Source organism: Ostrea edulis, chromosome 1 (genome assembly GCF_947568905.1).
Source record: "Ostrea edulis chromosome 1, xbOstEdul1.1, whole genome shotgun sequence".
NCBI lineage: Eukaryota > Metazoa > Mollusca > Bivalvia > Ostreida > Ostreidae > Ostrea > Ostrea edulis.
In genome coordinates, this window is record NC_079164.1 from 70,647,234 (window position 1) to 70,671,894 (window position 24,661).

The 24,661-nt window shown below is 35.8% G+C and overlaps 1 protein-coding gene across 4 annotated transcripts in view; it reads right to left on the bottom strand.

Annotated features, from left to right (window-relative positions):
* Positions 1-302: 302 nt before the first annotated feature.
* LOC125683255 (short transient receptor potential channel 7-like) overlaps positions 303-24,661 on the bottom strand; it is a 94,003-nt gene continuing 69,644 nt past the window's right edge. For all 4 annotated transcript variants that reach the window (XM_048924211.2, XM_048924221.2, XM_048924232.2 and 1 more), the window contains 14 exons: positions 20,078-20,236; positions 19,239-19,730; positions 18,851-19,027; positions 17,517-17,681; positions 13,481-13,733; positions 10,245-10,384; positions 9,959-10,058; positions 6,774-6,925; positions 5,642-5,796; positions 2,622-2,820; positions 2,199-2,429; positions 1,944-2,081; positions 1,708-1,774; positions 303-1,611 (listed from right to left, as the gene is read on the bottom strand). In XM_048924211.2, the coding sequence (XP_048780168.1) occupies positions 1,049-1,611; positions 1,708-1,774; positions 1,944-2,081; positions 2,199-2,429; positions 2,622-2,820; positions 5,642-5,796; positions 6,774-6,925; positions 9,959-10,058; positions 10,245-10,384; positions 13,481-13,733; positions 17,517-17,681; positions 18,851-19,027; positions 19,239-19,730; positions 20,078-20,236 (2,991 nt within the window). In that variant the 3' untranslated portion in view covers positions 303-1,048. The remainder of the gene's footprint in view (positions 1,612-1,707; positions 1,775-1,943; positions 2,082-2,198; positions 2,430-2,621; positions 2,821-5,641; positions 5,797-6,773; positions 6,926-9,958; positions 10,059-10,244; positions 10,385-13,480; positions 13,734-17,516; positions 17,682-18,850; positions 19,028-19,238; positions 19,731-20,077; positions 20,237-24,661) is intronic.

Consider the following 24,661-nt stretch of genomic DNA (forward strand, 5'->3'; position numbering starts at 1 on the left):
TACCTACCTTTTATCCGGGTCACCCACCTTCTCTCTCAGCTTTTCATGGACCATGTAGGTTTTTTTTTATCTGAATTTCTCAAGCAACTGACTATGTATATTTCGTATTTTCACCCATCTGTATGTTAGGAATCATGGTGACACCTTCTTGTTGCACATCAAATATTTACTATTTTCATTTTTGACCTGGACCTAGAGTTCGACACTATCCCCTGATACTCAAGACACGTCAGATGGCACCATTAAAATGCTTGATGATGTTTTAAAAGCTTTGATGTAAAAATGACTTTGATATGCATATATATCAATAATATGTTTATTGTGACATCATTTCGGGCAGCAGCACGCACCCTCAAAATGCATCAAATAAACACGTTAAATGATCCGAGGTGTGAAATTTGTGCAGCCCATCCTTCCAAGTTGAATTTGCTGAAAATGTTTGGTGATTCTTGTCCAACAAAAGATAATCCATATTCAATGTTGAATATATACTAGTATTTACAAAATTACGGTCGAACAGAAATCCAAGACCTTACATTTCATTATCACCTTGTCATGCCGAGTTGAAAGAAAATTAATCGAACGGAATGTTTGTACTATGAAATAAAATGAATCAACATCAGATGTTTTAAAAGTAACGCATCGCCAAAATTGATTTTCCTCACTCAAGGCCTCCCTGCCACTTTGAAATAAATCCTACCAAAAGGTCAAGGTACATGTATATACCTGGACGGATTGAAAGAAAATCAACCGCTCATCTTCTCCTTTGTAGAAGTATGGAATACTGAAATGATTAATGGTGTAAAGAGATGATCTGGCGGAAAATAGTTTCAAATTATATTCAAATGAAATAAATATGAATTTATACAAATTATGTTACATTTTTTATAGTAAGAAAATCCTGTGGTCACTGTTTCCTCGTGAAATGGAAAATAGATTTTCTTCCAACAAACAGAATCTCAACATCAAAATACTGAAATATTTCAACAACAAATTGAGGATTTCAACAAACACAACCAAACATTCAACAACCACTTTCGTTTTTATATCACAGCTTCGCATCAAAAGAACCTTTGACGTCATTTTCATCCATTACATTAACGATTACATCTTCTGTAGAGTAGTTTTCGTCATCCAGAGATTGCTGACGTGACAATCGTGGTGACGTATTAGTGTCCTGACTGTCAGAGCGCAATCTGACCTTCAGACGACTGTCCCGGTGGGACGTCCCTTCCTCTTCCGGGATGTCCTCTAAATACTGGTTTCTAGATTGAGACAGTTGTTGGATGAACTCATCCTCACCTGATGGTTCTTCTAAAGAAGAATAAGCACTTTCTGACAATGGGGGAGCTGTCAAACCTAATATGTTATCAATGTTATCACTGTTTCTTCTAACGTCATTAGGATTTCCACCGTTTTGATTAATGTCTACACTGATTGTTGTTTTAAGACTGTTGAGCAGCAATGTTTGTTGTTTCATTAGGTGATTCATTTTCTGCTCCATCACATCCATCTTTTCACGGCATTGTCTACCTTCCTGCTCTCTAGATTGTAAATGATTTAAAATTTCGTATCGGAAGCTGGATATATCCTGTTTTATTTCGTCGAAATCTGAAGGGAAAAAAGATAAAAATACATTTCGAAATATATTGAGATGCACAAGACATAGCAAGACACCAGATCACATGTTACAACACTGCCACTTACCGTCATTGTTATCGTTTTCTCTCTGCATGTCAAATATATACCGTTTTACAATCCTCTTCATAACTCTCTGAAAATACATATACATGTATTTACAATCATTATTTTTTAACTGATCAACTGTACACCAACGTTAATGATTCCGGAAGTAAGAGTTCTCAAATATATATTTTTAAAAAATCATCAGGACAAGCTTAATGAAGAAATTGGTCATCCAATACTAGTGGTATTTGTCGTACCTTGTAAGTTAGCTTTTCCTCGAACAAGTTTGGCTCTGAGTCACTTCTTACAAAACCATTGGTTGTCTGCATTCTTTCCCGGAATCTCTTTATACCATTTGCTTGGTACGAGGTCTGAGAACTATCCCAGCCAGATGACTAAATTCAAACAATAAAACTTGGTTATTTCTACTGCGAGATGTTACTACACCGCTTGATACACATCTTTCAATCTTATGGAGACGCGTAGTTGCATACAATGATAAGAAAGCTCACCGTTGCTGTTGGACTGTTGGCGTAGAGTTCCACATCTTTGATCCGCCCCGGGTGTGGTCTCAGATCCCCTGTCTCACTCTTACAGAAACATTTACCTATTCGAGAACACAGTTTCCATACAGACTTTGGAGAGGGAATCATGTTGAAGGGAATGGGTAACGTAGCACCTGACTTAATGTAGTCCATGTACAACTTACTGCGGGCAAACTTCCATTCTGTGTCCGAGTCTTCCTGTAAAGACACAGTAAAATGGGCACTTCTGCACTCATTACATTCACACTGTGTATAGAACGATAGAAACAATGTTGAGACAAAGAAGTGAAATATCAGATATTATGTAAGATTAAGCTCCATATTCATTGCAAGAAAATTATAAGTAAAATGAAACAAAGTTCTTGTGATACTTTCAATCGACTTTCTTACCTGGATGATTTCGAATGACCTGGACATCATTGCAATCAGCATGTTTAACAGTACAATGACACTGCACCAGTTGTAGGCGCCAAATATCCAGTATCCAACATACTGAGTAAATATATGATTAAATTCATCCAACTCTACAATGGTTGCGTCCCCTCGCCCAAACAGGGACCAGAATACTGTCCGAACCGTCTTATCCGGTCTGAAAGAAAATACGGATGAAAAATTGGATAACATGATATATGAATGTTTCCTCAAAATTCAGTGGGGGTATGGTTATTCCATTGAAGTTTGTAACTGAGTAAAAGCCACTTGTCATCATTTCAAAAACACGTGCACTTGATAAACTATCAGCATCCGTGTTATAAAATAAATCTTTTCATGGATTTTAAAAATATGAAGTTTTTCTGCACCACATCAACTACTACTATAGCCAGTGTCTTGAATGAGGTTAAAAAAAAAAGTGTTTACTGAACACGAAGACTGTTTCGCTTAATGAAGAAATATCAGTTTGAATTTGTTATTCATAGCGAGCGAAGCTCGCGTCGCGAAGCGACGCGACGAGCTCGCTCCAATGATTACACATATGAGTCACGTGATTTGCTCTTCATCAGTTGAAAAAAGATGAGTATCACCCATAATGCTTCCGAAAAAATGTCGCCGTCACTGCGGTATACTTCATTAATTAAAATAATTAAATTGTTTAGAAAGTACCATAAATGTTTTTAAATTGCAGACAAGCTTAAAACATTTTGTTTTTGCTTGGTTGGAGAGAAGAAGAAGAAAAAATTGCAGCTAATATGACGTCACAATTTGTGACTGTTTACATCAAGAGCGTTATATTTCCCGCGTTAAATGAAGAGGCGGATAAAAGTCGTGTTGCAAGATGTTTTATAAAATGAGCTTCGCTCGTCTCAACGGTCACACCGTACAACATATTAGGTTTGATAATGAAATATGCTAAAAAGCCCCGATAGACCTATACACACTGGGTTTTAGACACCTAGTGTTTACCCCCTTTAGGCCCTTACCAGTTTAATTCGAACACGATTCGGTCCCTTGGTCACAATCAATATTTTTATACCAAAAGATATACTTGATATTTTGGCCAATCTTTTCCGGATATTGTCCATACATAGTTTGTATCTTATAAAAAGCATGAGCATTTATATCAACAATAGTCGTATGACAGGCAGCATAAGAAACAAAGTTCTCTCGGAGAAAATTGGGAGAATCCTGGGGGCTGCAGATTCACTCTTTAATAAAATCTTCGTTTTACGGTGCAGGCTTTTCTGCGCACTATTTTCTGCGCACTATTCACGTGTTATATCCCTGTAATATCAAACTGCTGTCTTAATGATTTATAACATTCTTCCCAAACACACTTATATGCTAAAACTCAATCTCTCAAACATTCATTAAAGTCCCAATTGAACTCACAGTTACAATATCAGGATATTTCAACACGTGTAAATTTGTTGACACGTTACGTACTATGTAAAACCCGGGAGTGAGCAACAGAAACGATGTACAACCATAACAAACATTATAAATATGTTCATGAATTGATATCACAATTCGCACATGTAAGTAAGCACTTTGATAACCCCATACCCGACCACAAAACATGGGGGATTACATATTGATTACTTAAGAAATAAGGTATCATTTTAAAATATTTATCGGGATATAAATACGGGTTGGTCACGTGATCAAATTCCATAAAGCCCGAAGGGCTTTATGGAAAATTTGATCAAGAACCAACCCGTATTTATATCCCGATAAATATTTTAAAATGATACCTTATTACTTATATTTACATTTTTTGGTCGGTAATATTGCTGAATTGTGTTAACAACACGTTTCCATACATTTCAAATTGTTGACGTCCACAACGAAGCGTCATAGATGTTCAAAATGACGACAACACAAAACAAAGTTCCATAAAATGAAGAACTGTCTTAATTATTAAGACGCTAGAAAGCAAGTATATCAACATATACTTATACATTAACTCGGGAGTATATAATGGGAAATTCTTTCATATGTCTAATTTTAGGGGGTGGGGGAATTATAATTTAAACGGGGGGGGGGGGGGGGGGGGGGCGCAATGTTACGTACACTTACAGTTGTGATGCGCTTTCACTTTTGAAAAGTGAAAGACGTTGAAGACCGAGGGTGGGGGCGGGGGTGGGGGGGGGGGCGTCGTCGTCAGGTGTAGGCAAATCATTTATAGATAGGACAGAGGACGCAGCTCAGATGAATCTCCGGAAAGAACTGAACATTGCAGAGAATGTGGAACTGCACGAAGGTAAGGGACGGTTTGGATTTGGATATGTAATTGTTGACAAACATGAGCTCACTGAACGCTTCTTTTGACTCGATAAATTACTGTAATAGGTTTTTAACGACGCCTTGCTTCGATGTCCCGACATAAACTTGGAAACCGACATCAATCACCTATTTCTGCTGTGGCACGGAAGCAGTGTGTGTGTAGGTATTAATGCACTTTGAAGACTTATCGGCCATACATCCTGTGAATGACCTTTTTGCTAAAGCCTAATGTCTAGCAGTAGGTACAATTCCGCATCACCGATGACCAGGGTGAAGTTGTAGCAGATGAAATTTTAGACATACAATAGTAAAATATTGTTTACAGAAATGCTTTTATCAATTATGGATGAAAGTCCACTGCTTGGAATATAAATAAAACCGTAAATACATTTTGTGATGTTGATTTCATCTATTGATAGATTTCTGTAAGTAAGTGAGAGCGATTGCTAGATGTGTATTGCCTTAGTAAAAGTAGTACCTGTTACCTACTTTTAACAAATTGTATGTTCATACGCACAGCCGTGACCTCTGATGACCCCGTAATGGATTTATGCAGGGATAAATACGTTTGCTCGTAATAGTGTTATGTAGGAGAAAACAGTTGCAAATGTAAATATTATTTATAAAACACATTTCCTTGCATGATTTATTGACATAGTAATAAGACTTTATCTATGACACATCCTTACATTCCAAAGGCTTCCTCTGCACGCACCGTGATGTTGTTTTTCATAAACTCTACTTTCTCTCGAACTTGTTTTGGGTAGTACCAGTAAAGGTTGTGTAGACCCACCATAAAGGCAATCAGAATCACCAGAAAAATAGCTAAAAATTTCATAATGTCCTGGAAAATAAATATTCTTTCACATATTATGAAATTACAAGTGGTAAGGATTTTTAAATATGTAAAGCAGTCACACTCACTATAATTAGAGTTTACATTAAACAATAATTCTGACAACCACCATTCAAGTATTGATTGATTATTGCCAAACTTTATGCTGCACCCAATAGTCTGTTAAACAAAGATAACTATTCTTTGTGTTAGATAAATGCATCACTACCGATTCAGGTTTTATAAACCAATGAATTCTTTTAAGAAATAAAATCCTTTAAATTGATTGATTAGGTCTGAAACCTGTCTGATAAGATGGTGGCGCCTGTTCCAGGTATGTTTAAGAAATATAAATTTTTGTGTCCCTTATCAGATACCGATAGTACAAGACAATATCAGAGGCATTGTATTCAAAGCTATTCTTTTGCAACTTATCAAAATAGAAATATTTTTTTCTGGAGGGATCCATCATCGCCCAACAGATTGTAACTGGATACTCCATCAAGTATCATGGCCTGTTTTCTTGAATTGAGAGAAAGATCGGCTACATATATATACCAGTATGTATTAGATGTTTGGATGCAACGATACAAATATGGAATAAACTTTCAAAGCGAGGCTTCGTGTCAATATGCATTCTATAATGATAAAGACGTATTGCTGTAGTCCATGGCAGAGTCGCTTCAGGCAACGATATAGGTCTGGTCAACAGACACCACGCCTACAGCCGCTTCAGACAACGACATATAATAGGTCAACAGACAATACGCCTACAGCCGCTTCAGACAACGACATAGGATAGGTCTACATACACTACGCCTATAGTTGTTGTGCTCTGTAGCATACGTCTGGAAACAATTCGTTCAATTTTAAGATGATCAACAACATCTTGAATGGACTATTAATGCACATAACTGTAGATACCTGAAGGGAATATGATTTGTACCTGTAAAATGTTGCAAATGCATTATATTGACAATACTTACCGTCATCATTCGCGCTATAGAGATTTGCATGGGACCGAACATTTCATTGGCTGGTAAGATGTAAGAGACTCGGGTGAAACTGATAACATTTGCGATGGCAAACAATCCTTCCGCTATGTTGTGGGGATCTAAAGAGTCCCAGTAAAATCTATCTGAAAGGACAATTGCACATCACTGCAATTAAAACATCTTTTTCCATACTTTTTTTTTTTACACGTACCTAAGATACATGTTGTATTTGTATTTAGAAACTGTTTGATATCTGCAATAAAAGTTGTTAATTTATACCTCCTTACTTTAGAGTATTTTTATTTGCCATCTGACGGTCGATAGATCAATATTTTCCTTCTTGATGAATCCTACCTCTTTGAACTCCCATAAGCACATGTAACACGGTTTATACATATTCAAAAGACGTTTTGAAGAATAATAACTTATGTAACGGAGAACTCTATATTACCATTAATTCATTACGTCTCGAGACACGAGAGTGAAGGACCGAGCACTAGTCTCCATAGTATACTCATATTCGAGGCACAGTCATTTAATGCAGTGAATATTGTCCACACTAATTACATCTCCAATAGTTTTGTCTTTGATATCTTTACAATTTTGATATCTTTACAAATTGTAATGGTGGGCATTTCCTCATGAACGTGCTGCAGTTGTAAACAATACAGAACTACCTGATAAATATAGTGCGACTATTTTAACGACTGAGAATTCCGACAGAAATGAAAGTAAAATGTTCAGTTTTGAAAATACATGAGGGTATAAACTGCAACGCTTAATGTCGGCATGATTTTCATGAAGCTACCGCGCTTTATGAAGTAAGCCTGCGTGACGCAAATACAGTCCATACCCTCATATATCTTCAACAAGAGTACCGCAAACAGTACAAAATACGCCCGTTAGATCTGCAGTGCAATATCTGTATCCATAATAAGAAAAAATCCAGAAAACTATTTGACCTACTTTTAGACCTAAAGTAGGTCATGGAGCAACAATCAAGTTGAAATGTGAACTGATTGTGTATTTCTCTGAGAGGGAGGTATTGACAAAATTTCAGGGCAATACCTGTACTCGTCAGGGAAAAAATATGGAAAACAAAAACAAGTTTCTTTTTCTAAGTGATACTACAACATTGACCTTTGATCTTGAGAAACAATAGGCATCCTCCCCATGGCATAAGGTGTATGTGTACCAAGTTTTACGGTTCTAGCCAGAGCGGTTCGGTCTGTATCTTGCCTACAAAGTTTTCCTACTTAGCGATACTTTGACCTTTAAGAACATTAGGCACCCTCCACTTGACATGAGGAGTATGTGTACCAAATTTGACAGTCCTAGTCCACATAGTTCAGTTTGTATTCCGCCTACAAGGTTTTCCTATAAACTGAAAGTACAACCTTGACCATTGACCTCTGATTTTGAAGAACAATAATCATCATCTTCTCATTATGGTGATTAAATGTACTAAGTTGTAAGATCCTAGCTCAAATCGTTTGGTCTGTATTGTGCCTACAATGTTTTCCTATTAACTGATATTATGACATTGACCTTGAAAAACAATAGGCATCTTCTTCTTATCAAGGTGATTCAATGTACCAAGTTGCAAGATCCTGGAGCTTACGGTTCATTCTGCATTTTGCCAACAAGGTCCAGACAGACGGACGTACAGACGGGCAGAGGTATACCATAATACGTCCCGTCGTCAATGGGGGTATAAAAATGAAATTACTTCTTAAGTAAACAAATTAGATTTGTAATCTAAGCAGAAAACTATCGACGACTACAGAACGATGTTTCATTCACTACATCTGATAATCTTTTGATGGTTAACATACGTGTTTATTGACCTGATGGTAGTGGTTCTTAGGATACATCTTCACTAATTAATCAAATCATATCTTTGGTTATTTTCCAACTTAGTGACAAGACAAGCTTTATAAAATCCTTAATCAATAGACAAGGTCTTTAGCAATCCTTAATGAAGTAACGTTTGAGAATCTATATCAAATTGAGTTTTAATAACAGCCTATATACATATGTACTACTTGGGATATAGCTAAAATTCATCTCAAAACCAATCATATGGATACTTTCGATAATTAATACGCCTGAAGAAATTTAAGGAGACCAATCGATATGAACTGATATCTAGTGACATGGACAATAGTAAAATGTGCGATGGTTCATACATATATTTGACTGGTGTAAATTCAGTTAATTGTTTCGATGTGTTTTACATGAATTTTACGATTTGAGATTTACCCCCCCCCCCCCCACCCGTTCCCTTTTGGTAATATCCCTGTCTGCTCTAGCTTGTAAAATCTATTTCATTAATGGAATGCTCCTATTCGTCGATAGATCTTGATATTAATTTGCTACTGTGATATACTACATCATGCAAATTCAATATCCAAGACTTTGACGTCAGTGTCATGACATTTATTGGTTATGATAAAATACAAGAATCACGTTTCTTGTTCTTTGGTGCTAAGAAGGCAAAAGAAAGTACCATGCAATAAAAATTCTCTCACGCAACATCAGTTCTTCCATTATCTTATAATTCAATTTTTCTCACTCTTCTTTGATAGTTTACTCTAGAGTAGATTTTTTGTTCATTACTTAATTTTGTTAGGAGGTTGTATAGGAAGTGACTTTTTTTTTATTTTTTTTTATTTCAGGCGACCTATAAATAAGTATAATTTTATAACACAAATATAAAAAGTCACTTGCTACATATCGTAACATATTTTAGACAATGATTATTAAATTTTGTTTTCAACATTTACAAAAGTGACTGCCATTCTTCAATATTTACAGTTATATATGTACTTGCCTTGCTATTTCTACAGTTAACATTTCCTAAATGTGAGATAACATTTGTAATACTTGTATCAACAATAGCAAAACAAAGTTATAAAATTATTCAGCGGTGTATTGCTACGTTATTTTCCAGATAGAAACGAGCTACAGACATCTGTATCTTACCAGGAAAATTACATGTATGGCGTAGAATTTTTTATAAGCATTGACATTAAATTGTTTTTCGTAATTTAGTTATGACCAAAAAAAAAAAAATCCCAAAAAACAAACAAACAAACCACCAAACAAATCGCGCACATTTTAAATATAAAGTTAATAAATAGTCACGTGATACACACGTCAGATATTGTGCTCACCTGCTATAATCCAGTACATCTGTTTCGCAGCTGTTTGATCACTCCTTAACAACTTCTCCCACGGATCACGAGCCTCAAAGTATTTCAAAGCTACATTTACCTGAAAGTATTAATACGATCAAGTCAATAATCCAAAATTCTATCATTTATCACGGGAATTTTCCTTCAAAATATGCATCATTTATGTTAACAACTTTTTGAACGATTTTTTGAATTCCAAATCTTAAGAAATCAAATCTGAACTTCAAAGATTGATAGGAATCTATCTTCCCTACTAAGTTTTTACCTTCCATATGCAGACATACTTCAAGGTGAATGACGACAAGTAAAGCGTGAGCACGGCGACGTCCAAGTAATTATACAGAGAATCAAAGTAGTCATACAGTCCCTCACTGAACACTTGTTTTATCTCCTGCCAAAGCATACCTAAAATATACCGTACAGAAATACATATACAGGCCTTCACTGAACACTTGTTATATCTCCTGCCAAAGCATACCTAAAATATACCGTACAGAAATACATGTACAGGCCTTCACTGAACACTTGTTATATCTCCTGCCAAAGCATACCTAAAATATACCGTACAGAAATACATATACAGGCCTTCACTGAACACTTGTTATATCTCCTGCCAAAGCATACCTAAAATATACCGTACAGAAATACATATACAGGCCTTCACTGAACACTTGTTTTATCTCCTGCCAAATGAAGCATGCCTAAAAATATACCGTACAGAAATACATATACAGGCCTTCACTGAACACTTGTTTTATCTCCTGCCAAAGCATACCTAAAATATACCGTACAGAAATACATGTACAGGCCTTCACTGAACACTTGTTTTATCTCCTGCCAAATGAAGCATGCCTAAAAATATACCGTACAGAAGTGTCCAGATAATCACAGATTCTCAAGTGCATGTACAAACAATGATAATAAAAAGTAAATTGCCATCACACTTCAGTAAGCAGTCCTACATACAGACAATACAGTATTCTGAGTAAATTAAGCAAATCCATTGTTTTATACTCCATAATACAAACATCCCTTATATTCATTAGATTTAACTTCATTGACGCAATTTATATGGGTATCTATCTTATAGAGATCCAGCACTTTCATGTGAAAGGGTATTGTTTATCAAGAAATTTACGTACATGTCATGTATATCTATCTATCTATTGTCTATCTATCTATCTATTGTCTATCTATCTATTGTCTATCTAGATCAGCAAAAGCTGAAGTTCTTGTGAACTAATACGACATGCACAGTTTACACTGTACATAGTACGACAGAGAGTTCCTTTGTCAATACAACAATGTATCAATTCTTGTCAATCGTTGTGCTTTTGATTAAATAGAAATATCAAGGTACATAATTCTAGGAGAAAATAATAGAACTCCCATTATCTGCACGGCATAAAGAATGAATTCACTTTCTGTGCTAAAGTGGGAAAAGGTCTGAACTGCAGATGACTTCTGTTGGCCATTTTGCTGATACGGTAATACACATGATCTATCACGTTAATGAAATCAAATATCCTTAATTGTTCTATTACAGATGAGGCAGGTCTGCATAAAGAATGCTATAAACAAGACTTCGCCGCCACTGAACACATCTATCTTTGTATGATAGCATTTGTCATTTTCTATGGTGATCTGAAGACCCACTAACCAAATCTACCGACAGAGAAAAGATGCAAAACATTTGCATTCATACCAACAAACGATTCAAATTGACCTGGGATTTCAAACTCGAGATATGATTTGTGATCCGACCGAAAGATTAGGTCAGCTTTGATAGACATTCCAAAAGACTAATAAATGATGCTGTTTAATATTCCTGATGGTGCCTGTGGTCTTATAAAGAGATATCTGAGCCCTTTTTCTGTGCACTAAGACTGTGACCCTGGCTGCCGTCTCTGTGAGGGGGCTTGCTAAATGTTCTCTGTATGTCGATCACTATCAAGTTTGTAGCACAATGCTCTACTAGAAAATTTAACTTAACGCAAATAATAAGAATGGAAAGAACCGTGCCAAAATTGCATTAAAATTTAATCAACTATAAGTTTCATAATCGCCGGGATTCTTTTCTGTTGGATACCCGCAAAGTTGTTTTGGCAGGGTGCAAATTTTGGTGATAGGTTCAAATCTCTAAAAGCAAAATCATCAAATTTAAACCCACTTACCGGTATAGTTGAATAGTAAGATAATTCTCGAAAATACCCTTAACCCGATACATGAACTGAAAATATTCAAGCTTAACATGGCTATTTACAACTACTCGTAAATAGCGATTGCCAAATATTCTAAAACTCTTAATGTTATCTATGGATAGTTATCTAATTAACATGTATGCACATACATTTTGGACAGATGGCATAATATATAGGCGATTCACAAAAGAAACAAAATTATTTTGACTGCTCTGGACGGGGTCCGCATCAGAAAGGAGGCCGATTCCGACTTGCCTAACACTTATACTGAAGGAACCTCAATACTGTAAATCACATGTCATTCGCGAAAACATTATCTACATAAAATTTCGTGTGACTAGCCATTCGCGAAATTTAGTTCTCGTGAACAGAAAAATTAAGCGATAAATGATTGACGAAGGTTATGGCTAGCGATTAAATACATCATTGTATCCAAGCGAAAATATAGGTCTTGCGAAATGAAATTGAAATACAGTATTCCGAACTAGATCCAATTTCAACTATTTCCCGTAAAATAATTGAATCCCTTTCAAATGACAAAATAGATGCTATATTATTTTCTTGGCAATAAACTCATGCATGACATGTCACGCAAGTAAAAATGGAATTATACTTATAAACTAAACTAAATATAGGGTATCCATGCTGGATTTGGAGGGGGAAATCTTCGATAATTCATAATTTTCGAAAGAGAAGATAAAAAATAATTAAAGTCTTCAATAGGATTCAAACACACTCTAACATGATACGATTCTTGTCACCACTGATATCTGGGTGTCTACAGCTCCTGATTACAAATACATGCACGCACTATGCATTTAAAAAACTAACACCATAAACGTAAATCGGGGGCAGATCAATAGAAATGCTAAAAAAAAAAAAAAAAAAAAACGTTTCCGTATTTTCGGTGTGCGATGTACTGGGTTTCTTAATCCGTCGCGATAACTTAATGGTATTGTTCCCTTTGTAATGGTCAAAATGAGTGAAAAGATCTCGACGGGACGTAAAACAGACAACAAAGCAAATTAATCCGCCAAATTTACACACGCCAAAAAAAAAAAAAGAAGAAGAAGAAATTCGCTATACTGTGTATGGCTAGTGCCGTTTTAGATTACGACTGGCAGCTTAGTTTAATGACCACTGCAAAGGACTATTATATCCAAGTATCTATAGTCAACCCAGTATTTTGTGAAGATACTATGAAAGTGAGAGTGATATACACGTTTCTACGAATCAATCTGCATCCTACATCATACCATGCACATATTGTACAATGTCTTAACGTTAAATAATTTCACACCTATTATCCATAAACTAAGCCCAATCTGTATGAGTTCCGGTCGACACGTGCGGACGACGAAATCTTCAGGTAGTGTTAAGCGGCTGTGGTTTTTATACCAGAGGTAGTGCATATAGGGACCTGGGAACGACGATAAACGGCTGAGGTCCGTCGTTCCCTCCGCACTGGAAATCAGGATCATGACCAGGAAGGTGACAAAGGACATGGCGTGACCGATGAATTTGATGCAAGGATACGTTAGAAAACGCCCTACCTGTAAATAAAATATAGCATTTTATTCTTGGAACATTGATCATCGTGAGGCATAAGCTTCTACGTGAGAAAAGGACTTACAACTGCCGGAAAATAAGATAGACGTAGCTTAAAAAATATATCGAAATGTTAGCTATCAATGCTAAAGTTGTAAATGATATTTTGAAGAAAAGGGAAAGCGCAAAGCTTTGATGTCTTCCAAATGTACCTGAAGATTTCTGAATGTTTATATTTGATGAAAACTTATCTTACAAGATCTTGGGTCATGATGCATCAGTTGATTGATGAAAATATTCCCTTATGCTATTACAGTACATGTATATCCTTTGTGAATTTAAATATAATACATTGTATTCAAATTCTTGATATTCCGGAGAAATGGTTTCATACAATAACAAGAGGCCCATGGGCCACAGTGCTAACCTGAATCACCTTGGTCTTCAAAAGATTTTTACCCTCTTTCATCTCATGATAAATTCTGACCCCATATTATGATCCAACCTAGCCCCCTGGAGTCATGACTTAATTGAACTCGAATTCACACAGCATGGGAATGCTTCAATATCAACATAATCAATAAGACTAACATGACATTGCTGTTCTGGAGAAGATTTAAAAAAATACTTCCCTATATTCCTGCCTCATGTAAAATTTGATCCCTGATTTTAGTCCAACCCTTACCTTTGGGTCCATGACAAAATAACAACCTTGAATTCAGAACATTGCATTTTGATATGATGTAGTGTGGCTTGCTACTCTTGAAAGATTTTTTTTTCTTTCAAATTTTCTATATACTTGTATTCTCAATTGTAAAATTTTGATTCCATATTAAAGTCAACCCTAGTCAAACATGAACCTGCACTAAATTGGCTTGTTTGCATATTAATATATATAATCAGTGGTTCTTGATAAGAGAATTTTCAAACATTTATACATTTCCATGTAAATATTTGATCCCCATATTGAGAACCCGTTCTAAACCTTCTCCCATTGGGTCATAATTAAAAGAAACTTGAATTTGCCTTATACGAGGATGCTTACATAGTAGCGATGATACATTATGGCTCAGACAGTCTTTTTGAGAAGATTTTTCTATGACATTTTCTCATATATTGCCTTGTAAAAATATCTCTTATTGTAGCCCTAAACCCGGGGTGGGTGGGTGGGCATGAATTGAATAAACTAAAATCTGCACTACCTTAGAATGCTTGCATATTTAATGACTAATTATAACCCTGCTGGTTTTGGGAAGAATAGAATTAAAGCTTTTATGAACTTTGTTCCTCTGTTGTGGCCCTTACCTACACCCCCCCCCCCCCCCCGAGTCGCGATTTGAAGGAGCTTAAATTTACACAAATTAAGTACGTTTGCATATTGATAATGACTAATCGTGACCCTTTTCTTCTGGAGAAGATTCTTAGAGTTTTTTCTTATATATACTCACGTAAAATTTTATTCCCTATTTAAACCCCACCCTACCCCTGGGGGTTACTGGTTTGAACAAACTTGAATCTACAATATCAGATGTTAATGATGCTAGCATGTTGTTATATGACTAATCATGACACTGGTACTCTTTAGAAAACGATTTAAAAGTTTCCCCTTGTGTAAACGTTTCACTATTGGCCCCACCTAAACCCGAGGTCATGATTTGAATAAACTTGAATCTATAGTACAGTAGGACTAATCATGGTCCTGTTGTTAATGTGAAAATTGTTTTATTGCTGTTTCCTATATACTTGTATCCCATGTAAGACTTTCCATTTACCCAAGGATGCTTTCTTGCAAGTTCAGTTAAATTTGCCCTGTGGTTCTGGAGAAGGCGAAAATGTGTAACGTTTACGGAAAGACTGGCGGACGTCGGACAACTGGTGATCAAAAAAGCTCACGTGAGTAGTAGGTGAAGTGACCTATGCATGGTGCTCAAGGTCGTAGCAGTGAGGGTTCTATATCGTGACAACGCCTACCGTGATACGACACCTCCGTCATATCCAGGACCCGTGATTTTTACTTCTAATGCTGGTAGCTTAGGGAACAAATAGTCACTCCTTATATGTTAAATGTAAAATAAAAAAAACGACTAGTATTCTGAAACAAGTCCCATGGGGATCTGGTGTTAGAATAGTACCCCTCGCTTGTCGTAAGAGGCGATTAAATGGGGCGGTCCTTCGGATGCGACCGCAAAAACAGAGTTCCCGTGTCACAGCAGGTGTGGCACGATAAAGATCCCTCCCTGTTCAAGCGCCAAGCATATGCCTAAATTTTGCAGCCCTTCACGGCATTGGTGACGTTTCCATATGGGTGAAATATTCTCGAGCGAGACGTTAAACAATATACAATCAATCAATTAAACATCGTATTCTGAAACAATGATATATAAAAAAAAACGATGATGAATCCCAATTTCCTAACTCAATGCCTTATAACATCTTTAACCAGGAGTTCGAACGCTTTTTCGACGACTTTAGATAAATAAAACAGAGTTTTGCCATTCCCTAAATCAAAAGACGACTAAAATAGCGGTAAAATAACAAGACCAAATGTACACACAAAGCCTTAGTGAGGCGGGTGCCAACAGCATAAAAAAGAATAGCAAAAAAAAACAAAAAACAACAACACCGAAACAACAAACAAACAAGAATAACCTTTCTAAAATTAGTTCATTAAATCTGTTATGAAAAAGGCACGAAGTACCTAAAAAATAAGTAAACTTAAAGCGCATTAAGTATCTAGAACTATAAGTGATTATTTTATTCGGTTATCGGATATATTAATTTCTTAGATGAGACTGATTAACTTCAAAACGAATTTACTACATCTAGTATTATTGTTTATGGATGTTGAATCGAATGCAAGCTTAAGTCGAATTGCACTGTTAATCAAGAAGCGAACAGATAAACAGTTTTAACCCCTACAGCTTTTTTAAGAATCTCGCCTCTTTCCATTCCGCAGTGAATATTTTATACACACATTAACCCTAACACTTATACACACAAGACTCTGGTGTAAATGTTTAGAAATCAGAGAACACCTGGTCCACCCTGCGTCAAAATATGTGTCTATTGCCCATTCATTGATAAAGTAACATTCCCATCTTCTCAAGTACCCCTTAAGTTCCTTTGAAAGATTTATTTTTTTATATAAACGATTTAGATTTGTTCGTCATTCCTATGTATTATTTTTTTTCTTCACCAAACACGTTGATTGTGTATTAACGTTCTCCCCATATATTTTTTTTCTTGACATACATGTATAGCAGGATGATATTCTGTCTTTGGTTTTAAGGTTTCCTTCCACTTTTAAATCAAAGTTGGCTGATGATAACACAGATATATTGCATATTCACGTGGAGTTTAGTCTGGGCATTTTGGGTTCAACCAGGAAATGAATGGACGTCAAAAACTCTAGACTGAATACACATCAGGCTAGTAACGAACAAGGGACATAGTTTGAAAACTATTCTCCCCTTCAGACTACCCGGGAAAATATTTATCATAAATTCGCATTCCATGGCTGAAAGGAAATGACAAAAAACAACCCAAGGCGTAAATGGTATATATCTTATACAGAAGAAAGGGTCACAAGTTATAATTAGTAGAATAGAGGCAAAGAGTGGTCCATTTGAATATAGATACATGTATATTCAGTAGAAGATCAAGAATAGTGGAAATCGTACTTCAGATCACGACAACAGGCAGTGGAATATGACTAATAGAAATACAGACAAAGGACAGCAAACATCAGACGGTGCTAACTAGAAACTTTCAGTAGACTGAAATCTTACCTTAGAATGTGGAGCGAACCAGTAGAGAATGGCTAGCAAAGGGTACATAGAGGTGACCCCGAGGACCATAAGTGACCGGAAGAACCAGTTAGATCGCTCCATAGACCTTAGATCGTTATACCAGATACTGACTAATTTCTGTTGGCAACTAGGATGGGCCACAAACTGCAATCAAATGACAGCTTCAATTCATATCAACACACTGGTGACAGGAATATAGCGTTAAAGGGGCATGGACACGATTTGAGCTGAAAATCTTCAAATTTTATTTTTTCATTTTTATTGTTTGCAATGCTTTACTAAAGTAACTCTAATGGTCAACCAAAATTTGAATATCAGTTCTTGAGTTACAAGTGAGATACAGCACTTACAATTCTTTGTTATGTAAATAAGGTTCGAGCCATGTTTTTGTTTACATAGCATGTTTTAAAAAACAAATTGAGATGTGCCAAACACTAGAAACCATTAAATTGTGTTCAGCGTGAACTTGTAAATTGAAAAAAAACCCTGTTTTAAACGAAACTTTTACTAGTATGTTTAAACTTTACTATGTAAACAAAAGTATGACACAAACCTTGTTTATATAACCAAGAATTGTGAGCTCTGTATCTCCCATGTACCTCACAACTGACATTCAAATTTTTAATGACCATTAGAAATACGCTAGTTATTAAAGCAATGTAAACATTAAAAAAGGAAAAACAAAACTTGAAAATTTTCAGCTCAAATCGTGTCCATGCCAAGATCGGTACCATACATATACATATAATAGGCAAGGACAGGTACTGTAATCAATGCTTGTTTTTACATTTTCAGTGTTTGGTTTTTGTGTTGTTTCAAATCAAGTACATGATTGTAAAGACACATCAAGCTTTTTTTCTGTAAAATTCCTTTTCGAAAAAAGCCTCCTTTATAGGTGCATATATATGAATTTGATTTCACAGAAATATGATTTCACAGATTACGCATATTTTTCCCACGAAGTATTTCATTTTGTGGTATGGAGTGCTAAGATAAGGTGATTATACAAGAACAGAGGACAAATATTGTTGTTCTAGCATACAATTCCAAAGAAATTCAGACACATCAGAGAACACTGAATGGCTTTATCAAATTGGAACTTCTAGACGTGCGCATATCAGTTTTAAACATAAAAGCTAGGTTTGAAAAAAAATATCATTGATTATTCTAAACCTGTTATTGGATCAGACCAATTAGTAACATGGATTTGATAACAACAATATCGCCCCGGTACCGTGCGCAACTCTTTACAGAATGGATCAAAATAGATAAATTCTGGTGGAGTGTGAACGGCTTGCACTTCCGTATCTTACTTTCTTTTCACTATAGTGGATTGCCAACTTCAGTCTGGATAATTGCTCATATGTTTCATCGTTAGCCTCACGTTTCCTCTTATTCAGAAGTTTTTCGAGTTCATCATGACCCCTGACCTTATCCAGAAGCCGGACCACGTACTCACTTAACTGGTCAGCTAAGGCTGAATACTCACTCTGAAATGTAAAAATCAGAGTAACGCCATCCATTATAGCATTAATTATTCTTTGGAGAGTTGTTGAGAGTAAATCAAACTTTTATCTTTGCTGTGGTGTGTAATTTTATTTTCATGAATGGAATGTCAAAGAAAACTTGGATGAAATTAATGTTTAGTGAAACATACATATTGAATAAACTGTGTGAACTAAGTTTCTCTTCGGAACCTACCTTGTAATATTTTTCAACTTTTGCAACACATCTAAGCTCTCTAGCGAGTTCGAATGCTGTCAGTATGGGGTCGTTACTAGATAGCGATATGTAAGCACTACTGGCTAGCCCCCTGTACGCATTCAGTCGAGTTTTGGCTAATCGCAGCTGGTCAAAGACAAGCTTATTACTACATTCTTGGCAGTTACAATAGTAGTGGTGGGGCTTCCTAATGGTTTCCCCCCGTAATAACAAAAGCTGAACAATCTCAAACTGATTCCTCTCGGCGGCGAGAATTAAAGGTGTGATGTCAGAGGAGAAAGGGGAGTCCTCACTGGTTGTATTAAAGAAGTAATCCGTCTCCCCAAAGCGCTTGTTCTCCCGCCTGACGTCTCTGTATTTTGGATGCTTTAATATTGTTTCTGCAATTTGTTCGTGACCGGCACTAATGGCCTGTAAAAGCGCCTCGTGAATGCTGGCAGCATTTGACCGATCAAGTAGCAATTCCACAACCTGTAATGGTCATGAAACGTTTTACTGAAAGGATGATTAATAACACTTTAAGACACGATCTTCAAAACAATTCTGTACATGTGAAATTGCTCATAAATGTCCATGGAAAATCGCATATCTTACACAAGTTCACTGAGATAGTTTTCATTATCTATAACATTGACTAAGACGTTTTGGATACCAGTGAATCACATAACTGTTTAAAGGCTACATTTGAATGGTCGTTTACTCCTCCTTGAATCGATTGAATGCTCTGATGATATCGGATTTTAACACCTTTTTACATTTACATCTTTGAGTTTGATATCAAGCAGATGTTGAAAGCCTCTCGATCAAATATAAATTACCTCCAAGTGTTCATTGCCAACCGCCAAACGAAGCGGAGTGCGCCCAAGAATGTCGTTGAAATCTACATTGAAGTTTGGGTGTTCTTCTAAGAGCCGCTTTACTGTCGGAATGTCACCAAACTCCGCCGCAAAAATAAATTCCTCTTCAAGGTCTGAGAGCTGAAAGAACAAGATGTATTTGTGAAACACTGATGTCCCCGTATGGTAGCAAAGTAATTATGATACCAAAAGAAAGGACTTGTCATTAGGAATGTACATGTGCAATATGAAAGCCCTGGCGTTCAAAAGTTATGGCCAAGGTTGAAGTTTTTAAAAAGTAGGCCAAACTCCAAAGTGAAGGTCATGAGGTCAAAACGTTTTTCGTTCCAGAAGAAGGGTCCTGTCACAGGAAATACATATGTGAAATATGAGAGCCATAGCCTAAGCATTCAAACGTTAGGGCAACCTCCAAGGTGCATAAATATCATGAGGTCAACAGTGTTGGTACCAAAAGAAAGATCTTGCCACAAGGAATACATATGTGAAACATAAAAGCCCTAGCATTAAGCATTCAAAACTTATGGTTAAGGTTAAAGACGGACAGAAGAAAAATACTATATGCCCCCGAATCTTCGATTACAGGGTCATTAATTTAAATCGCAATAATGACTCTTCAAATGGGACATTCCCTTACAAAACACACATTCCCAATAGTTCTTCTGATTACCTTGCCCTTAAAATGGGCGGGGGAAAAGGGAAAAAAAATTAAGAAACAAAAGTCTGAGTGAAAGGCCACAACGCTCATCTGAGTCAAATTAATTCCACGGAGAAAGAAATTTCTAAACGTTGATCCCAATTTCCCGAATGGTACATGTAATAGGGCATGAACTTTACATTAGCATATCAATATAAATGTTTTATTGTTGAGCAATGATAGAAAAATGCTTTCATATTGATTTGAAAATTGCCGCTTTTGTGCTCCTGAAAATTTTATAAAATCTATATCTCATTATAGCTCAATCCTGACCCCCTGGATATTATTTGAATACACTCAATCTAATTATTTTTTTTAGCCTCTATAAAGGAGGCAATAAAGATAAAGTATCTACGGAGATACCCTTATGGTCCCCACCAGGAGCGCAACAGATGGTCCATTTCTAACAAACAATTCACCCTGGCTGGTTCAAACTTGCATACAAAACACATCAATATAAGCACACGTGCAAACTACCTCAGTTAAACTGAATCTAAAATATTTTCATTGTTCTGGCTAAGTTTTATAATTTAAGATCCGTGATTCAACAGAAGTTTTTAACGAAGTCCATTATCTCGATCAGTGTAACTACACTGTATATATTTCCTAATTATATCTACTTAGAAAGGCACACGTTCCTATATTTGAACAAATGTGGATACCCTTTGCCCAAGAATTCTTTGTGCCAAGTTTGATTGAAATTGACCCGGTAGTTCTTGAGAAGAAGATTTCTAAAGCGTAACATCCAATTTTGCATGATTCTTATGAAGAGAATGTAACCTTTCATTTTAACAAACTTTATTTCCTTTTCCCAAGCATACTTCGTGTCTAGTTTGGTTAAATGGACCCTGTGGGTTTTTTAAAGACTAAAATGTAACATTCAATTTTTCATGACCATTAGTTACTCCCCTTAGAAGAGGACGTGGTTCATAATTGAACAAACTTGTATCTCCCTCACCTAAGGATACTTTTTGCGAAGTTTGACTGAAATAGCATCCTTAAAGTCACATTGAAATGGAATACATAATACATTCATTGAAAAAGTAGACGTGGATTAGAAGATATTTCATATCGGTAGACAGTTGCATTTAACCGATCTGAAAACAAATTGGACCGTTTTATGTAATTTAGCATCTATGTTTTTGCCTTGTTTTACAGTGATAGATATAACACGTATACAGTAAATGCATATAATCATACTTTAAACAACCAATGTTAAAAACAGTGTATATTATGATTAATTACTATACGGTGGTGCACGTTTAAAATGAAGCATCTTACGATCAATTGACCTTGATTCTCGAGACACTACTTGTATGAAATAGATATTCATGTTCGGTTTGGTTGTTAAGATGATTTATTTCATTCTTAATTTTTATATTTAGAGGCATAATTTCACATATTTTCAAAATGACGGAAGCAACCATATTTCTTTCGAAAAACCAATTTAAAAAATCTAATCCCTAAAAAAAACAACCCAATTTTGGTTTTCTTCCCATTAGCAACTATATAACAAACTGGCAGAAAACGTAAATCTTTTGGGTGTCATTTCAGTGCATGACACAATCTTTTCAAACCCTTGTTATATGATGATGTGATTGTTCAAGGATACAAAAAAGTGATAGAAAATAGGAAGTTGGTTTTTTTAACGTACTTCAGTTATGATTTCAGAATCACTTAACCGCACTTCTAGTATGAAAAAGTTAAGAGTCTTTTGTCAATTATCGTTGAAACAGAGGAACGATTTCTCCTCAAACACCCTAATTATCACAGCTTAAAACGCTTTTCTGTTGCTTTGGCTCAGTTATAGATCACATAAAATTTGATTTTTTCACAGAAGCCAGCGGCGCCTAATATAATATTGAATTATATGATTAGGTGTAACAAATGTTGACGGATGGTTTTTGTTTTCAAAATTACAAGAGGCTTTCTTGTTCCGATGCTCTGCGAACGGTGATTAGGAAGGCTGCGAATTTAATTTACGTGTGTCGATGTACGAAACACTCGGGGTGCTCTATCTATTTTCCATTCATATAATATTTTCACACTAATAGTGCATGTTAATTATACGATAATAAAAATAACGTTGAAGACATAATGCTCTGACTGTTTTAGAATTGCTAAAGCGAAGGTTCAACGTAATTTATCACTATAGATGAGAGAAAGAAGTTCCTGCGAACCGCTGACCTGGTTCATTAAGGCTTGTGAATAATTCTATAATTTCATTTTCCACAATATAAGTATTCACAAATTATCAAGTGCATTTTACGGTTGAGGTAAATCATTCATGTTTTATGACAAACACAATATTTTTTCTTTCACATCAAACTGTCTGTCGAATTTTTGTTCACTATTCGCATACATTGAGAGTGACGAATTGCAATATTGTAATTTTTCTAATATTCCTGGTACAATATGATATACTGTAAATTTCAATATACCGGTACCCGGTATATTGAAATATAACATACTGTAAATTTTGAATATTCCGGGTTCAATATGACATATTGTAAACCTTGAATATTCCGGATACAATATGACATATTTTAAATTTTGAATATTCCAGGTACAATATTACGTATTGTATATTTTCAAGATTCTGGGTATAATATGACATATTGTAAATTTGTATCTACTGCCACATTGTAAATTAAAACTCTCAACTGTCAACACACTGAGACTATTCTATTCATAACAACAATATATTCCTGCACAACAAAGACACATACAGATTATGTGAAAGTAGATTTGCGCCTGATATAAGTATAGAAGTATTTTTGAGAGTAAAATTATTCTTTTAAAAACCCACTGTATGTCCTGTTTTACGGTTTACTGTTATATCTACTATCGTTCCAATAACAGCATGTTACTTAGCTTTGGCGAGAATGCAAAAGAGAACGAAATTATAACCTGCTTCATTGAAATCTGTGAAAAGCCTCGCCCGAATATTTGCACGTTCGATCAAGCGAAGTGTTACGCTATAAATAGATCTCCTTCATCCCTAGGGCTTTAGGGGCGGGGCAAAAACTGCCAAATATATTCAAAAATCTTTTTTCTCTAGAGCCAAACATGTGTCAGAAAAACTAATTGCATTGTGACGTAACACAGGAAGGCCACTGCCAAAATTGTAAATTTCATGATTCCTGGGGTAGAGGTTCTGATCCCAAGGTGGGACCAAACTTGATATGTATGTTTATGTGTAAAACACTTGAATAACATCTTCTTTAGTGCTATTGGAACTAAATGGATATTAAGAAAGAAGACAGATAGTCCTTTACCAAAATTGTATATTTGATGATCCCAGGGGTAGGAGTTTTGTTATCAGATGGGACCAAAATGGTCAGTTATTGAATGTGTAAACAATATATCAGTTTTAACTTCTTGATAACTACCATTCCAATTCTTTTCAAATTTGGCACGAATCATCTTTTGGACAAGGCTAACAGTAATTGTAAATTCCAGGTCTCTTGTCCCCCTGGGGCTGTAGGGGCGAGGCAAAAACTGCCAAATTTTGACAATTTTTCAAAAATCTTCTTCTCTAGAACCACACATGTGTAAGAAATACTAAATGCATCGTGATGTAGAGCAGGAAGGCCTCTACCAAAAGTGTAAAGTTCATGATCTCCGGGGTAGAGGTTCTGACCCCTGGGCGGGGCCAAACTTAGTATATAGTGTTTATGCACAGGGGCTTCTTATCCATTTTTTTCTTAATCTATATATGAATATCTATCAAGGGATGACACGAAAATAGGATACCGGTTGTAAACAAAGCTCAAAATCACCTTAGTTCCGAGAAACAGATCGGATTTCCTATCCAAAGGGCGTCAAACATCCCCTAATACAAGTCCAAC